Raw genomic sequence first — 14,854 nt, 5'->3', positions numbered from 1 at the left:
AACCTAGGATAGCATAATATATTAGTGTTGTATATGTGCAAATCCAAGTAATGTGGCCTTTTGAAAAGAGGGAAATTTTGTCAATTTGCAAATTTTCTAAGTGTCATCCAAGATTTTTTGGTACAACATCCAGTCTGATGATAACCACTGGAACCTCAACAGCCAATGTACAGGTGAAGCTCGAAAAATTAGAATATTGTGCAAAAGTTCATTTATTTCAGTAATGCAACTTAAAAAGTGAATCTAATATATGAGATAGACTTATTACATGCAAAGCAAGATCGTTCAAGCCATGATGTGTCATAAGTGAGATTATGGCTTACAGCTCATGAAAACCGCAAATCCACAATCTCAGAAATTAGAATATTGCTAACAGGTTCATATTCTAGGCTCAAGGTGTCCCACTCTAATCAGCTAATTAAACCATAACACCCGCAAAGGATTCCTGAGCCTTTAAATGGTCTCTCAGTCTGGCTCAGTAGGAATCATAATCATGGGAAAGACTGCTGACCTGACAGTTGTGCAGAAAACCATCACTGACACCCTCCATAAGGAGGGAAAGCCTCAAAAGGTAATTGCAAAAGAAGTTGGATGTTCCCAGAAGTGCTGTATCAAAGCACATTAATAGAAAGTTATGTGGAAGGGAAAAGCATGGAAGAAAAAGGTGCACAAGCAGCAGGGATGACCGCAGCCTGGAGAGGATTGTCAGGAAAAGGCCATTCAAAAATGTTGGGGACTTTCACAAAGAGTGGACAGAGGCTGGAGTCAGTGCATCAAGAGCCACCACACACAGACGGATCCTGGACATGGGTTTCAAATGTCGTATTCCCCTTGTCAAGCCGCTCCTGAACAAACAACGTCAGAAGCGTCTTACCGGGCTAAAGAAAAATAGACCTGGTCTGTTGCTCAGTGGTCCAAAGTCCTCTTTTCTGATGAGAGCAACTTTTGCATCTCATTTGGAAACCAAGGACCCAGAGTCTGGAGGAAGAATGGAGAGGCACACACTGCAAGATGCTTGAAGTCCAGTGTGAAGTTTCCACAGTCTGTGTTGATTTGGGGAGCCATGTCATCTGCTGGTGTTGGTCCACTGTGCTTCATTAAGTCCAGGGTCAATGCAGCCGTCTACCAGGTGATTTTGGAGCACTTCATGCTTCCTTCTGCAGATGAGGTTTATGGTGATGCTGACTTCATTTTCCAGCAGGACTTGGCACCTGCCCACACTGCCAAAAGCACCAAAACCTGGTTCAATGACCATGGGATTACTGTGCTTGATTGGTCAGCAAACTCGCCTGACCTGAATCCCATAGAGAATCTATGGGGCATCTCCAAGAGAAAGATGACAGACATGAGACCAAACAATGCAGAAGAGCTGAAGGCCATTATTGAAGCATCCTGGTCTTCAGCAGTGCCACAGGCTGATAGCTTCCATGCCATGTTGCATTGAGGCAGTAATTGCTGCAAAAGGGGCACAAACCAAGTACTGAGTACATATGCATACTTATACTTTTCAGAGGTCCGATATTGTTCTATGTACAATCCTTGTTTTATTGATTGCATGTAATATTCTAATTTTCTGAGATTGTGGATTTGGGATTTTAATGAGCTGTAAACCATAATCATCACAACTATGTCAAATCACGGGTTGAACTATCTTGCTTTGCATGTAATGAATCTATCTCATATATTAGTTTCACCTTTTAAGTTGTGTTACTGAAATAAATGAACTTTTGCACGATATTCTAATTTTTTGAGTTTCACCTGTATGCCATGATCTTCCAACTTCAATTTTCCAGATCTTAATCCTTTGTGATCTTCTCCAGTTCTACTATCCCTTGGAATTGCCACATTGATTACCTGTACATTCTTCTTTTCCACCAATTAAATCTGGTGTCTTATAAGCCAAGAGTTTATCAGAAATCACATGATATTTTAACTTGACTACTTTATCAACTATATGTTGCCACCCATTTTTCTTTACTGGCACATGGTAAATTTTACAGATGTTCCAGTAAATCATTTTGATGACTGTATTTGTTGTTATTTATAATCATTGTTCGTTGTTATTTATTATCAATTTGTGAGATCTTCTTGCACAAGCTGAATATATGAATGATATTTCTTCTGCTTCTTTGGAAGAATTGCACTTTACAATTCTGGCTTTAATTAAATTATTTTAAATAACTTGCTCTTCAACAACCAAAATAAAGTCTTCCATTTCTTCTTTTTTAATGTTCCACTTACCAGGTATTATCTTTATCCACTTTTTGTTCAATTTTTTGTAGAAATTGACCATGTAATGCTTTTCCTTGCCAGCATTCTGTTCTTTATTACATTATTTCAATATTCACATTTTGTCTTTTTTATAATCAGCCAATGCATGCTGTTCTTTGACTGTATGTTTGACTTGAAGTAAATCTTTGCCTCCATTTCTGCAATGTAGGTATAATCTATAAATATTACTACAAAGTTGTAACACATAGTAAATAGTCACTAGTTTTCTTGTTTTTTGCTCCAAACTATCCAGTGCAGTTTGTGTCCAGTTAATAATTCCAGCAGTGTACAATATCAGGGGTATGGTCTAGGTATTGATGGCTTTGATGGCCTTTCCATCTATTTTGTCTTTACTAATTTTCTTGTCTAAAATGTTATTTATCACATTTTAACTTGTTCATGCTTCATATTATCCAACTTTAAAATGCCCAGACAGGCTTTATCCTAATGGCTCCTGATGGTTTGGCCCCTCGGCATTTCAATTCCATTACTGTTTGTGATTTCACCTTGATTTATTGTTACTAAAGCACATTTCTCTAGGCCAAATCCATTGCTAGATCCATGCTAAAAATTCTTAGGATATTTGTCAATGACTAAATTTCTATTTCTGATTTTTCATAAAGCTATAGAATAGATCATCCATATAAAGCAAATTATTTTATTAAACATACATATACATACATACATATATATACATGCATATATATATGCTTTATTGCCATTTTTGTTGTTTGATAGCCAAGATTTATTTTTCTTTAAAATAACTGAAATCGGGATCATAACAATAATAAATAACAAGGGTGATAATGAGTCATTCTGGAAGATGCTTCTCCTATTGTTGATAAGCTCACATTAAGTTCACATTTTTCAATTTTTCAATTCTGTCTTCCATTGCTTCATTATTTTTTCTATAAATATTCTAATTTTTTTTACTGACGCCACCTGTTTCCGAACCTTTGATGGTCCAACTATGTGGTAATTAATCAAACAGGCTTTTTATAATGATTCCACACTATATGTAAATTGGTTTTTTGCCTTTTGCAATGCTCCAAAACAATTTTATCGATCAGAAGTTGATCTTTTCTGTATTTCGTTTTATTTCATTTCTTTTCTACTGGGATTTGAAATATTAGAATACTGCTATTTTCTTCAAAATCAGGACTGTCAACCTGCAGCCTATAGGCTGTATGTGTCATGCACAGGCCATGCCCACCCCAGCTCTGCAAAGGGGGAAAACGTTGCGCTATGTCACATGACAGCAACCTGATGCCCTGAGTTTGACATGTCCAAGAGTAATTTATACATTTTAGTCAAGCATGTTATTGGCTTATAATTTTCTGATTGTGTCTTTTTTGCTGGATTGTTTTGGATTAGCTTTGCCACTAACCAATCTCAGATGTCTCTTTTATGCAATACTTCATTAAGCTGTTTAGTTATAATTGAATGTAAGCTATCAGATATTTGAACCAAAAGCCATGCAATTGATGATTTCTAGGAGATGTCCAGTTTTTAATTCTTTTCACTCCACTTCTGCTATTATTAGTTTTTCCATTTGATTTTTACTAAATTCATCTTTAATTTTTTTATCCATCCAGAAAATGTCATATCTGCAAAGAAGCTGAAGAAGTAGTGGACCATCTAGTTAGCCATTGCAAGAGGATTGCATAGATTGAATACAAACAATGGTGTGACAAAGTAGCAACAATGGTACATTGGAACATCTGCAATAAACACCATTTGCCTGCAAGCACGAACTGGTGGGACCAACAAAATAGACAAAATAATAGAACAGGAAGAAGTTTAAGTTCTCTGGGACTATAGAATTCAAACAACAAATATCTGCCAGCTAACATCCAAATCTAAAACTGTCAATATGAAAAACAAAAAAGTCTGGAACTTAGTATTAAGAGGGAGCTGAGTCAGCACAGTGGTGAATGTCTTCTTGGGTGAGGGGCTGGAATTTGAAGGAGGAGGTAATGTACCCCCTTCAAGAAGCCACTACTTGGCATGGGTATTTTTGATAACTACTGGCTGGTCTCCATACTGTTATTCTGGGGGAAGATTGCTCAGAGGGTAAAAGGGTCTGGAGTTAATCACCATGTCACCATGATTTATTGAATAAAACATGGTTGAGTTTGCAAGAAACTCAGAGACAAAATGAATAAAAAGTAAATTACAGCTTAGAATATTATATGAACCCCATTTAAGGATATACATGAGTGAAAGACAGCAGATAAAACAGAAATAAGCATATAAATTTGATTTGAGGAATGGAATTTGGTGCACCATTTTCTATTAAGTATTTTGAATTAGGTTTAGAATATTTCCAAACAAGTCCTCTCTTACATACAAAGGATTTGTAACCGTAACCAAGCAATTCATGCCAACATCCAAAACTCCTTTCTTCCATAAAGTTACAATTTTATTCTTTGTAATTACATGTCTAATTGTAACATTCTTACTCTTACATAAAAGATAACTTATTTTCCTGGCACAGAATAGGGATGAAACTTCCTGTTCCCATCTATTAAATTCAATGTAATCTGATTTAGAATTACACAGTCAGATGAAGAAAAATTATATAGTGAACATTTTTTAAGATCTCACAATTCCAAAACTATGAAGAAATTCAGTAATATTAGTTGTTTTCTGCTCAAGCAAAATATGAAATAAAACTGCAACAAAATCACTGCATTAAAAAAGCCAAAGTGAAACATTACTATTTAAATAAGCCAAAACTACATAAAAATCTACCATAAGCAATCAATTAAGATTTTGTTGTATGTTTAACGCGTTCAAATTTAACCTAGAACAATTTTGGACCAGTCTTGTGTATGTTATGAAATGCTGCAGAAATACCAGAACCTTCCCTTCACAATTAACATCAAAGACCACTGAAAACATCAAATACAAATTAAACATATGACATCATCATCGATTTTCATCTTTCTTAGAAACTGCAGAAATTTGGCACTGAATTTTTATTGGCCTCGCTCTATAGAATGAAATCATGCAGTATGCATCACTGAAAATATGAAGATATGTCCATCACCATATAAATGATGTTTCAAACAAATCTAAATGTCAATCTCAAAATTCTAAAAGCACTCATTCTAAAGTCATTCAAATTTCTGCTAGGTTTTTGTGAAGTTCCCTCCGTTTTAAAGTTTAGCAATGCTTAAATAATTTTCTTTTTCAATTTTATAAAGTGTTGAATTGATATTTTATATTTAAATACAGATTTTAATAAAGATTTACATTTATTTGAAGTTGTAAGCATTTATTCAGGAGTTACTTGTATAGATCAATGCATAGCACTAACATTGTACATACAACGTAACTAGTTGTCACAGGAAAGTCACCAGAAAAAATGGTTTCTTCCAAATTGTAAGTATATGCCGCAATTACTTCGTTTCTGGAACACTAGTCAAAGTGAGATTAAAATAGCAGTAGGAGAACTGTATCTTGGAAACCATGCTAGCTTCCCACATGTAACTGAGAAAGAGAAATTGCTTTTAGAATGATACATAATGTCCCTTGAACTACGTTTTTAAAAAAATGTATTTTCAATACTTGTTGAAAATCAACTTAATAATCAAGATTTTCCTTAGCATTAATATAAATTAACCGAATAGTGAAAGATGGGAGATAAGAAAATTATTTTGTGCTTGAAGGTGAATATAAATGAAGTTAATATATAATGCTTTGGTATAAAGGGCAGCAGCATATATTAAAAGTGTTTTATATTGTTGTTGATGTGTTTCTGCTGCAAATTAATAATACAAATTATCTTCAGCCATTCAAATGGTATTTTATCTTTTACAAATTAGTTTTGGGCTTATCTCCTTCTCTGTATGTTGTTCTGCTTCAAAACAGTCATTCAGAATCAACTTTTCCTCATCTCCATCCAATAAGGCATCTAAACTTTTATCTGCACAAATTTGTGACAGCACAGAACCGGAACAATTCAAAGGAAGCCTATATGTGGTGAGAGCTGCAGGGATAGGGGTCAAAAAAGGCAAGATGGCAGCTGCAACCTTGCAATCATGGCCCCACCCCTTTTTTGTAGTGGCCAGCAAACTCGACTTTTTGGAATCCTTCCCTTATTCCTTTTGCGTATCAACTGATATTGCACGTGTCCTGTAGATGCCACATGCGAATATAACAAGCAAGCAAATAAATAAAAGCGTCTGCCCAAGGCAGCTCACAGTTCTCGGGGTTGCACGGGAAGGGTCCTCTTACCTATTTCCTCAATGAAATTCTTCCAAGAGTCTGCGGTCATGGGGTGAATCATCTGCAGAGCTTCGGGGAAAGCAGCCGGGCAGTCAGTCTGCTCAGGGGTCTCTTCCGGAAAAGAAGTTGGCCCCGCCATGGAAGGGGATTCGCTTTTGTAGACGGAGGAAGAGAAGGAAACAATACCGCTTGAGCGTCAGTATCTCTTCCGAGCCTCTTTCCCAACCTTTGCCCGGAATCCCCGCTTTCCCCAAGGCAGCGACTAGCCGGGCTGTAAGTGTTTGCGGAATTATGGCAAATCAAAGTGAGTTTATCGGGGCTTCAGGCATCAGCCCCCGGCTGTCCTTCCGCGTCGCTACCTGTTAAGAGGCATAAGCTCTCCGTAACTACAAGTCCTCCGCTCTGGTCTCCGGGGCAGGAGGAGGACTCGAGTATTCTTTCGCGGAGGAAATGTAACCGCGCTAGACGCGGGCAAACGAAAAAGGAGGGAAGGTAGCCAAGCGGGGGCGAGGCTCCATAGACGGCGGAGTTAACTCTTGCGCGCCCTTTGGGGGCTCAGAGAGAGAACTAGGGGTCGGAGAGAGCCTGAGGAGACCCGGCGTCGGCCAGCTGGCTCGGGGCGACAGAACCTCCCCTTTCCCTGCGGGAGTCAGCCGGGCCAGAAAGCAAACTGAACTTCGGGAGCTTTTACCAGGAAAGGCGCAGCAACCGGAGTTCGCGCTCCGGAGAGAAGAAGCGAGCGGCGAGGCGCGTCTTGGCTGGGGCAGAAGGGGCGCCCCCACCGAGGACGCGCGCCCCCATCTCCCTATTTTGAATCCCTCACCTGCCAGCTGGGCGGCCTGCGGCCACGCTCTCGGCGGATCCTTCGTGGTCCAAGGCGCAGGCGGCGCTGAGCGCGGCAGCCAGCAGCTCCATGCGAGGCGGCGAGGAGGACGGCAGCAGCAGGAGCGATTCCGGCAGCGGGCGGCGGCGGCGGCTGCTGCTGCTGCTGCCGAGCGATTCCGCAGCAGAAGCGGGACCGGGGAAGTCCGGGCGGTTGCCACAGTAACCGGGGTAGGAAGAGAGCAGCCTGCGCAGGAGGTGGGGGAGGAGAGAGAGCGCGAAAGATCGGTGGCTGGGGGGGAAAGAGGCAGCCGCCGCCCCCTCACACTTTCCCTTGTTTTGTACGAGTACTTGTACAGCTTCCAGGCACCCACTTCTTCCGCCGAAGTGGAAGTTGAAACACTTTTCCTGAATACCTGATTTGCTAAACGACCGGGAGAGGTCCAAAGGTCTCCTCATAGGGGAGCGCCGGGGTTCGTCAGCAGAGAGTTTTCTAAAAAAAAATCCCTCCGTTTTCCTGCACGAACTGAATGGTTGTTTACTTTCAATAAAATAAAAATATAGGAAGCAAATTGCCAGCTTCTACCATTATGTATTTTCATTTCCCAAAATAAACCCATCTCAGCTACTTTCAAAGTGCAAAATACACTTATTTATAAAGAATGGGCCGTAATGGTTTGGGATTCCTAATCGTTGTTGGCATTACATCGTGGGAAAACATGGAACCAAAATAGATTTGTCTGTTTTCGTGGAATCCAGCATGGAAAGACCCATAAGAATCACATATCTGATTAAATCTGGGGCTGATAGAGGACAAAAAGTGAATTCAAAACACCCAATTCTAATAGATAATCTCAGTTTTTCATGAACCACTTGAGCCTATTGTAAAACCACAGATAACATATGTTTATGGAAAAAGAGCTGTCATAGCCATGTACTTGGGGCATGGTTATGGAGGTGCAGAACTAGCACAAAACCCTGAATCTGATGCACAGATCCTCACAATTTTACAAGACTGGGATTCACTGCAACAACTACAAATCATAATCCATGTCCCCATTTGCACCTAGCCACAGCACAACCATGCAGTGGTAAGAGTTATGTTTATTCTTATCCCATGACATCATCTTAATCTAGGCAACAAGTTAAGACAAAGCTTAAGTCATTTATAGTTGTACTCCAGCCTCAAGGTGTACAAAATATTAGCTTTGTGACTAGGAACGAGCTAACAGAGACTGGAGATGAAGATAAGAATTAGGAAGGACAGCCAACGTAGGTAGGAGTGAGCAGATAGTGAGGGAAATATCCATCCAGCTTGAAAGGACCTCAGAGTCCTTTCAAGTCCAGCCTCCTCTTTAATGCAGAATTCACCACACAATGTTGGCTTTTCAGCCTTTCTTTGAAGATGTCCACTGAAGGACATGATACTAAGCACTCCATAAAGTGAGAAGTTGCTTTGAACAGTGAAATGGACAGCACATCAATTTGACAATATTCTATTCCACTGGTTGAAAGTTTTTACTATGAGGAAAATTCAAATCTGAATTTATTTCATTACGGTTTCAAACCGCTGGTTCTGGTTTGGTTCTTCAGAATGACAAATAACAAATCTTGCCTGCTCTATTAAAAAAACTTTAGATAACTAAAGATTGCAGTCATAACTTAGACTAAATGTACCCAGTTCCTTTCACTATTCCTCCTAGGACTTAATTTCTGGTCCTCTGATCTTGGTAGACATCCTCTGAACTTGTTCCTTGTCCATTATAGACTGCAGTGCCCAGAACTGGATCTGGAACTGAAAATAGTGCTTGGGCAAAGCAAAGTAATACATGCCAAAATAATTTTCGTCATATCCTGTCAAGAATAAAAGAGCTAATAAAATAAAAGTTACATAAACCCAACCCATCTTTCTGATATTGTCTATTCTTGCTGAAAAATGTGTAGGATAATGGTGGAAGACATATATAGATAATTGTTGACTTTCAACCATTTGTTTGCTGACCATACAAAGCTACAACATCACTGAAAAATGTGACTCATGACTATTTTTCTATAACCGTTGCAGTAGCCCTGTGGTCACATGATCAAATTTGGGCATTTGGTCACTGGTTTGTATTCATTTATTTTATTTATATTTCATATTTCTTAAGCGCCCACCTCCCTTGGAGAAAAACTATTTATTTGTGAGGGCTGCAGTGCCCCAGGGTCATTTGATCACTTTTTGCAACCTTCTGATAAGCCAAGGCAATGGGGAAGGAAGCCAGATTCACTTAACAACCAGGTTACTTGCTTAACAAGTGCCGTGATTCACTTAAAACTCTAGCAAAGAAGGTCATAAAATGGGGGAAAACTCACTTAACAACTGCCTTAGCAATGCAAATTTTGGACTCAATTGTGGTGTAAGTTGAGGACTACCTATACTACTTCTATAAATCTAGAAGTTTTCTTTCTCTGCTGTGAAACTGACTAGAAGAGATAAAGCAGGAACTTGCTAGAAGTTTGTAAAATGAATACAGATGAGCATTCACAGATGAAATTCAGTAAATGGAAATTTATAGGGGAACTTAAGTGGACTTGACAGAATCATTTGTTCTGGCTACCTGGAAGGAGGGGAAGCCAAACCTCACAGTCTGTCAAGCGGTTTGTAACAGGAGTACACTTATGAACAAGCATAATTAATTTTACAATATTGTTTCTGTGCAGATCTATATGCTGCAGACAAATGGTATTTTAAAAAAATAAGTTAACAGGAATTGGAGCTTATGTTTAGTTTGATAACTTTTAACCTTATTGTAGTTGTTTGTGGTTCACCATTTTGTGCAACCAAACCAATTTAATTGGCTTATTATTATTCAACGTATTGTACAAATACAGAAAATAGATTATTTCCATAACCAAATTAAATATGTTGTCTTTAACAAAATTAAATAGTTTGTGCAAAATCAACTTTATATGTTGTAGCACCTTGTGCTCACATTTTCACATTTGAAAAATATTGCATTTTATTCAATATTGTGTGTTTCCTAGGTAGCAATTTGATTTATAAAATGCAAGTTGATGCCTGAAACACAAAAGGTATTTCAGCACCAATCTTGCAAAATTGTCTGATGGAAATTTTATGGAGATGAATGACATGTGTTTTGTTGAGCAAAGTCTAGGTGATCAGGACAACAGCATGCATTTGTCTTTGTATTAGTTTACCACCCACCATAATATCCAATATATATGAGAAATATGCATTTCATTTCTTCATCTATGCACTAAAGCAGTGGTAGTCAACCTGGTTCCTACTGCCCACTAGTGGGCATTGCAGCTTTCATGGTGGGCGGTGGGGGTTTTGTCCCCTACTTTATAAATCACCATTACTGTGGAACCGGTGGGCAGTTAGAAAATTTTACTACTAACAGAGATACAAAAGTGGGTGGTAGGTATAAAAAGGTTGACTACCCCTGCACTAAAGCATGCTTAATGGCTACATTATATTTTTATAGTGCACAATAATAGGAATTCTCTAATGCATAGCATCACTATTTTATCATTCCAAATATAATTTTAACAAATATTTTAAAAATTTCTACAATGTAGAGAATTGCTCAGTATTTGCTGGGTTGTTTTTTTTACCCAAATACTAACTATTTTTGATTCTACTTAATTTTCAGTTGTGCTGTAACCCAGTTGTGCTAAATGCAGTCTGTTAGCTGGAAGAAAACTAAGTTGCATATTCTATGCCATCTCTAGTCAATCTCAAAATATTTTTTCAGAGAACCCAATCTAACTAATTTCATAACCAACTTCACCATGCGGTTAGAATTTTCCCCACATATACTTCCTCCAAGTATCATAATTTTGCAACATATTGAATTTGGCAATAAACAAAAATTTAAAATTTAAAAATATGCAAGAGACCTTTAGTAAATGGAATGAAAGAGAAAATGAATTTAGAGGAAAAACAGTAGAAGAGCTTGGTGCATATTCATCCTAGCTTAGGGCTTTTACTATCTTATGGAACGGGGTATATAGGTACAAACATTGGTGATGCCTCCTCCATGACTAGGAAACCTTACCTGCAGATAATTAAACCACAGGCAAGAACAAAAGGGAAACTTCAAGAAATGATCACGAAATAATGGCCAGGAAGTTGGGAATATATCCCTCATTAGTAAAACTGTGTACTGAGATTTTTCTCTAAATTGAATTGAACCCACTGTCTCACAATGCCCCATGTTTCAATCTATAGAGATATTTCAAAAGGATATAACGATTAAGGTTGCAACAATCACTGAGAGGTTTTCCACATGCATAATACACCTATTTACTTCCCAAATTGCGTGTGACTGCCCTACTAAGATTGAACTCATAATCACACAACTTTCTCAGAATAGCGCACTGTTCCATCATTAAAAGATGGTATTAAAAAAGACACCTAAAGAGGCATAGATATGACTTTGAATGGGAGCCTAAGGTTTTTTCGTGCAGTCAAGATAATAAATGTTAGGGTTATCATGGATATTCTTATAAACTAAACTATTTTATTATTAATATATTAAATTGTTTCTTATATAGTTTGCCATTTACTGCCAGATCATTAACCCATTTCTGTGTTCTCCATTTTTTGTGTTAGAGAGATTCTCCATGGTCTCAACCAATTTCCTTTTATGTTTCTCAGAGGTATTGAGATGACAGACTATATGGCTTTTAGATCAGATCCAGCAGTGCAATTATTATATTCATTTTCTTAATTTTTTTACGTGCTGCAGTATAGAAGGGGAGTTATTTTCATTTATTCCTTATTTTAGCACATATTAGGCATTTATTTTTATACAATGAAAATTAAGAATTGAATCCACTCTTTTCCATCAACGTGGAGGCATCCAGATATAAACTACATAAAGACACATCTATTACTGGGATATTAGAATTCTAGTAATTACTCCCATTTTCTTTTTGACATTATTTGTTCCATAGATTTACCAGTTCTGCAGAGATAGTTCCCTGGAAAAGAGTGGATGAAATCCTTCCGGAATTGGATTTAGGTAAAAGAGAGGTGCAGATGACAACTCCTTTAACCCATACAACCTTTAGAGAACATTGGAGGGAAATTGTGGAACTATACAGCTAACCCTTTCCCAATATTGATGCGTGTCATGGCTACACAGTTATAATTATGGCAGAAACATGTTATAGCATGTGTTCCTTTACTCAACACATACAGTGATACATACATATTATGATCCTTATATGAGAGGGGATTCTGATTTGGCCAACTTCTTCCACCACATGTGGAATTCTTGACATGTATTAATGTTTATAGACAAACTGTTTCATCATGCTGTCTAAATATACTAGAATAATTTCTGACAGAGTTTAAAGTTATATGTGATTATTACATACAGATTTGGAATTGAGAGAGAGTCTATGGACCTCTCTTATATGTTTCTCCAAGAGAGTCGGTGGACAGGGTGAACCTCCTTAATATCCTTTTTACTTCACAGATATTTTTCAAGCATTGCTTTGCTTTTATTGTGCTATTTTTCAAATGAATGCTTATAATTATTCTTCCACAGCTATTTAAATTAGGTTGGAGGGTTTAAATATATTCCATGTTAGAAATTTTAGATTACAATTATTCTGTTACACTTCATCTGGCACAAACTTCATCTGAGTTGAACAGGTGCAGTATAAAATTGAGTTGGGGCCATTTTATATATGCATTTGAGAAAGAATGCATTATATGAAGACTTTTTTCCCTTAAAAATTCTGGCAATGCTTAAAAGGATTTCAGAGAGAAGAGCAAGATGATATCACTAGTTTGGCATTTGGTTAATGAATGTTGTAGTCATATTTCTTACAGATGAAAATAATAATGGTATGTCTATTTGGAAAAAAATTAAGCAAAGTTGCAAAATATAATTTCTGAATAGGGTTCTATGTTTTACAACTCAACAATTAAACTTGCTTGCTTTGTTTTACATCAAATAAATTTGGGGAACAAGGGATATTCCTATTCAAACAATGGTCAGCTTCTTTAACTATATAATAATAGTTCTCATGAAAAAGCTGACATTTTGGCCAGACCTGTTAGGCAGGCTACAATACAGGTCTAGCTCTAAATTTATGTCCAGAAATTGCTCATCTAAGAGGTTGCTAACATGGAAGTTGTTCTGTATTAGAATACTCCAAATCCTGAAATCTGATTGGTCCTCACGAACCGCAACCTGATTGGATAACTAAACGTCCATGATTGGTGCGCTTAAAATCAACCGTGATTGGCCGAGCCGATCACGGGAGATTCAAAGCGCTGTCATTGGCTGCCGCGCTGCAGACAGCTCCTATATGAAGAGCTGCCGTGAAGCGCAGGTTTTGTACAGAACTGTATACTCAATAAAGAGCTGACTGTTCACTGTTGGTCTTGCGTCTCTATGGGACCGATCTACCCGATCTAACAGAAGTGATGCTGGAGGAAGAGATCAATAATGAGTGTGCCTCATTTTCAAACACTGTTGCAAGGAGGTGATAGAACTATTCTGGGGATAGAACTATTCAGTGAATCCAGTTCTGTCCCTATAATTGGTAGATCCATGAAGGACCATGAGGCTGGAAAAAAGTAAGCTAAATAGCATTCCATCAACCAAAGCAATAAAAAATGGTAAGAAGGACTGCCTCTTTTGCCGAAGCAGTGCAAAAGTTGTAATTCACTCAGTGGGGACATAGCAAGCCACAAACAGCTGGCAGCCTATTCTGTTCTCTTTCCTTAAATGCACCTTGTACTAGCTCTCTCATTTTGATGAAAGCAGCATCATAGTGTCATAAATTTTTCATATATGATGTGATGATGTACATATAAAACGGGGCAGGATAGTGCATTGTATGTCTCAACACAGAATTTTGTCATTTGCCTTTTTGTGACTCCTGGGCAGGTATCCCTGTTTAGCACTTTAAAAAAAAAAATCAAAACTGCATGTACATGAAGCACATTTAAGACCTGGTTTAGAAAATGGTCAGGAATCCAACAAACAGGTGCCTCTGGAAATCAGTGCCTTCAGGCAAGATCCTAAGGAAATGGCATTAATGAACCATTACCAGGGCATATTTATGTCACAGTTAATGGGACATGAAGACAAGCCCTAAATCTCTCTTTATTGTCCTAATCTAATCCATTACTCTGCTTAGGCACTCAGCGAGCCTATATTCATGTAAAAGGAATGGGTGTCACCCTTACATTTGCAATGCATGAAATCTTAAGCCTCTCATAATCTATCTAAGAATTATCCATACCCTACCTTCCCTGGAACTCCTGTCGATATTCCTTCCTTTCATGTCAAAGGGCAAGCTCTCTTTCCTACACTCTTCTGGAGACAATATGATGGTATCTTATGAATGCTTTTGAAATAATTGTCTAAAAATTGCTTTAGATCATCAATAATGGGTTCTAATTTATCCACAATGTGGTTACTTCAGTGACTGGTTTCAGTACATTTCATGTATCCAAAGTTTTCTTTCAAACCCAGATGTGAAACTGAGGCTTGGT

At 37.9% G+C, this 14,854-nt stretch overlaps 1 protein-coding gene across 2 annotated transcripts in view; it reads right to left on the bottom strand.

Moving 5' to 3' along the window:
- Nucleotides 1-14,854, bottom strand: part of NGEF (neuronal guanine nucleotide exchange factor) — a 64,588-nt gene that overhangs the window by 30,041 nt on the left and 19,693 nt on the right. For both annotated transcript variants that reach the window (XM_087933026.1, XM_026701319.2), the window contains 2 exons: nt 7,328-7,573; nt 6,514-6,656 (listed from right to left, as the gene is read on the bottom strand). In XM_087933026.1, the coding sequence (XP_087789152.1) occupies nt 6,514-6,656; nt 7,328-7,573 (389 nt within the window). The remainder of the gene's footprint in view (nt 1-6,513; nt 6,657-7,327; nt 7,574-14,854) is intronic.

This window comes from Pseudonaja textilis, chromosome 4 (genome assembly GCF_049901715.1).
Source record: "Pseudonaja textilis isolate UNSWEBS1 chromosome 4, rPseTex1.2, whole genome shotgun sequence".
Lineage (NCBI taxonomy): Eukaryota > Metazoa > Chordata > Lepidosauria > Squamata > Elapidae > Pseudonaja > Pseudonaja textilis.
This window is presented reverse-complemented; position numbering and strand designations above follow the sequence as displayed.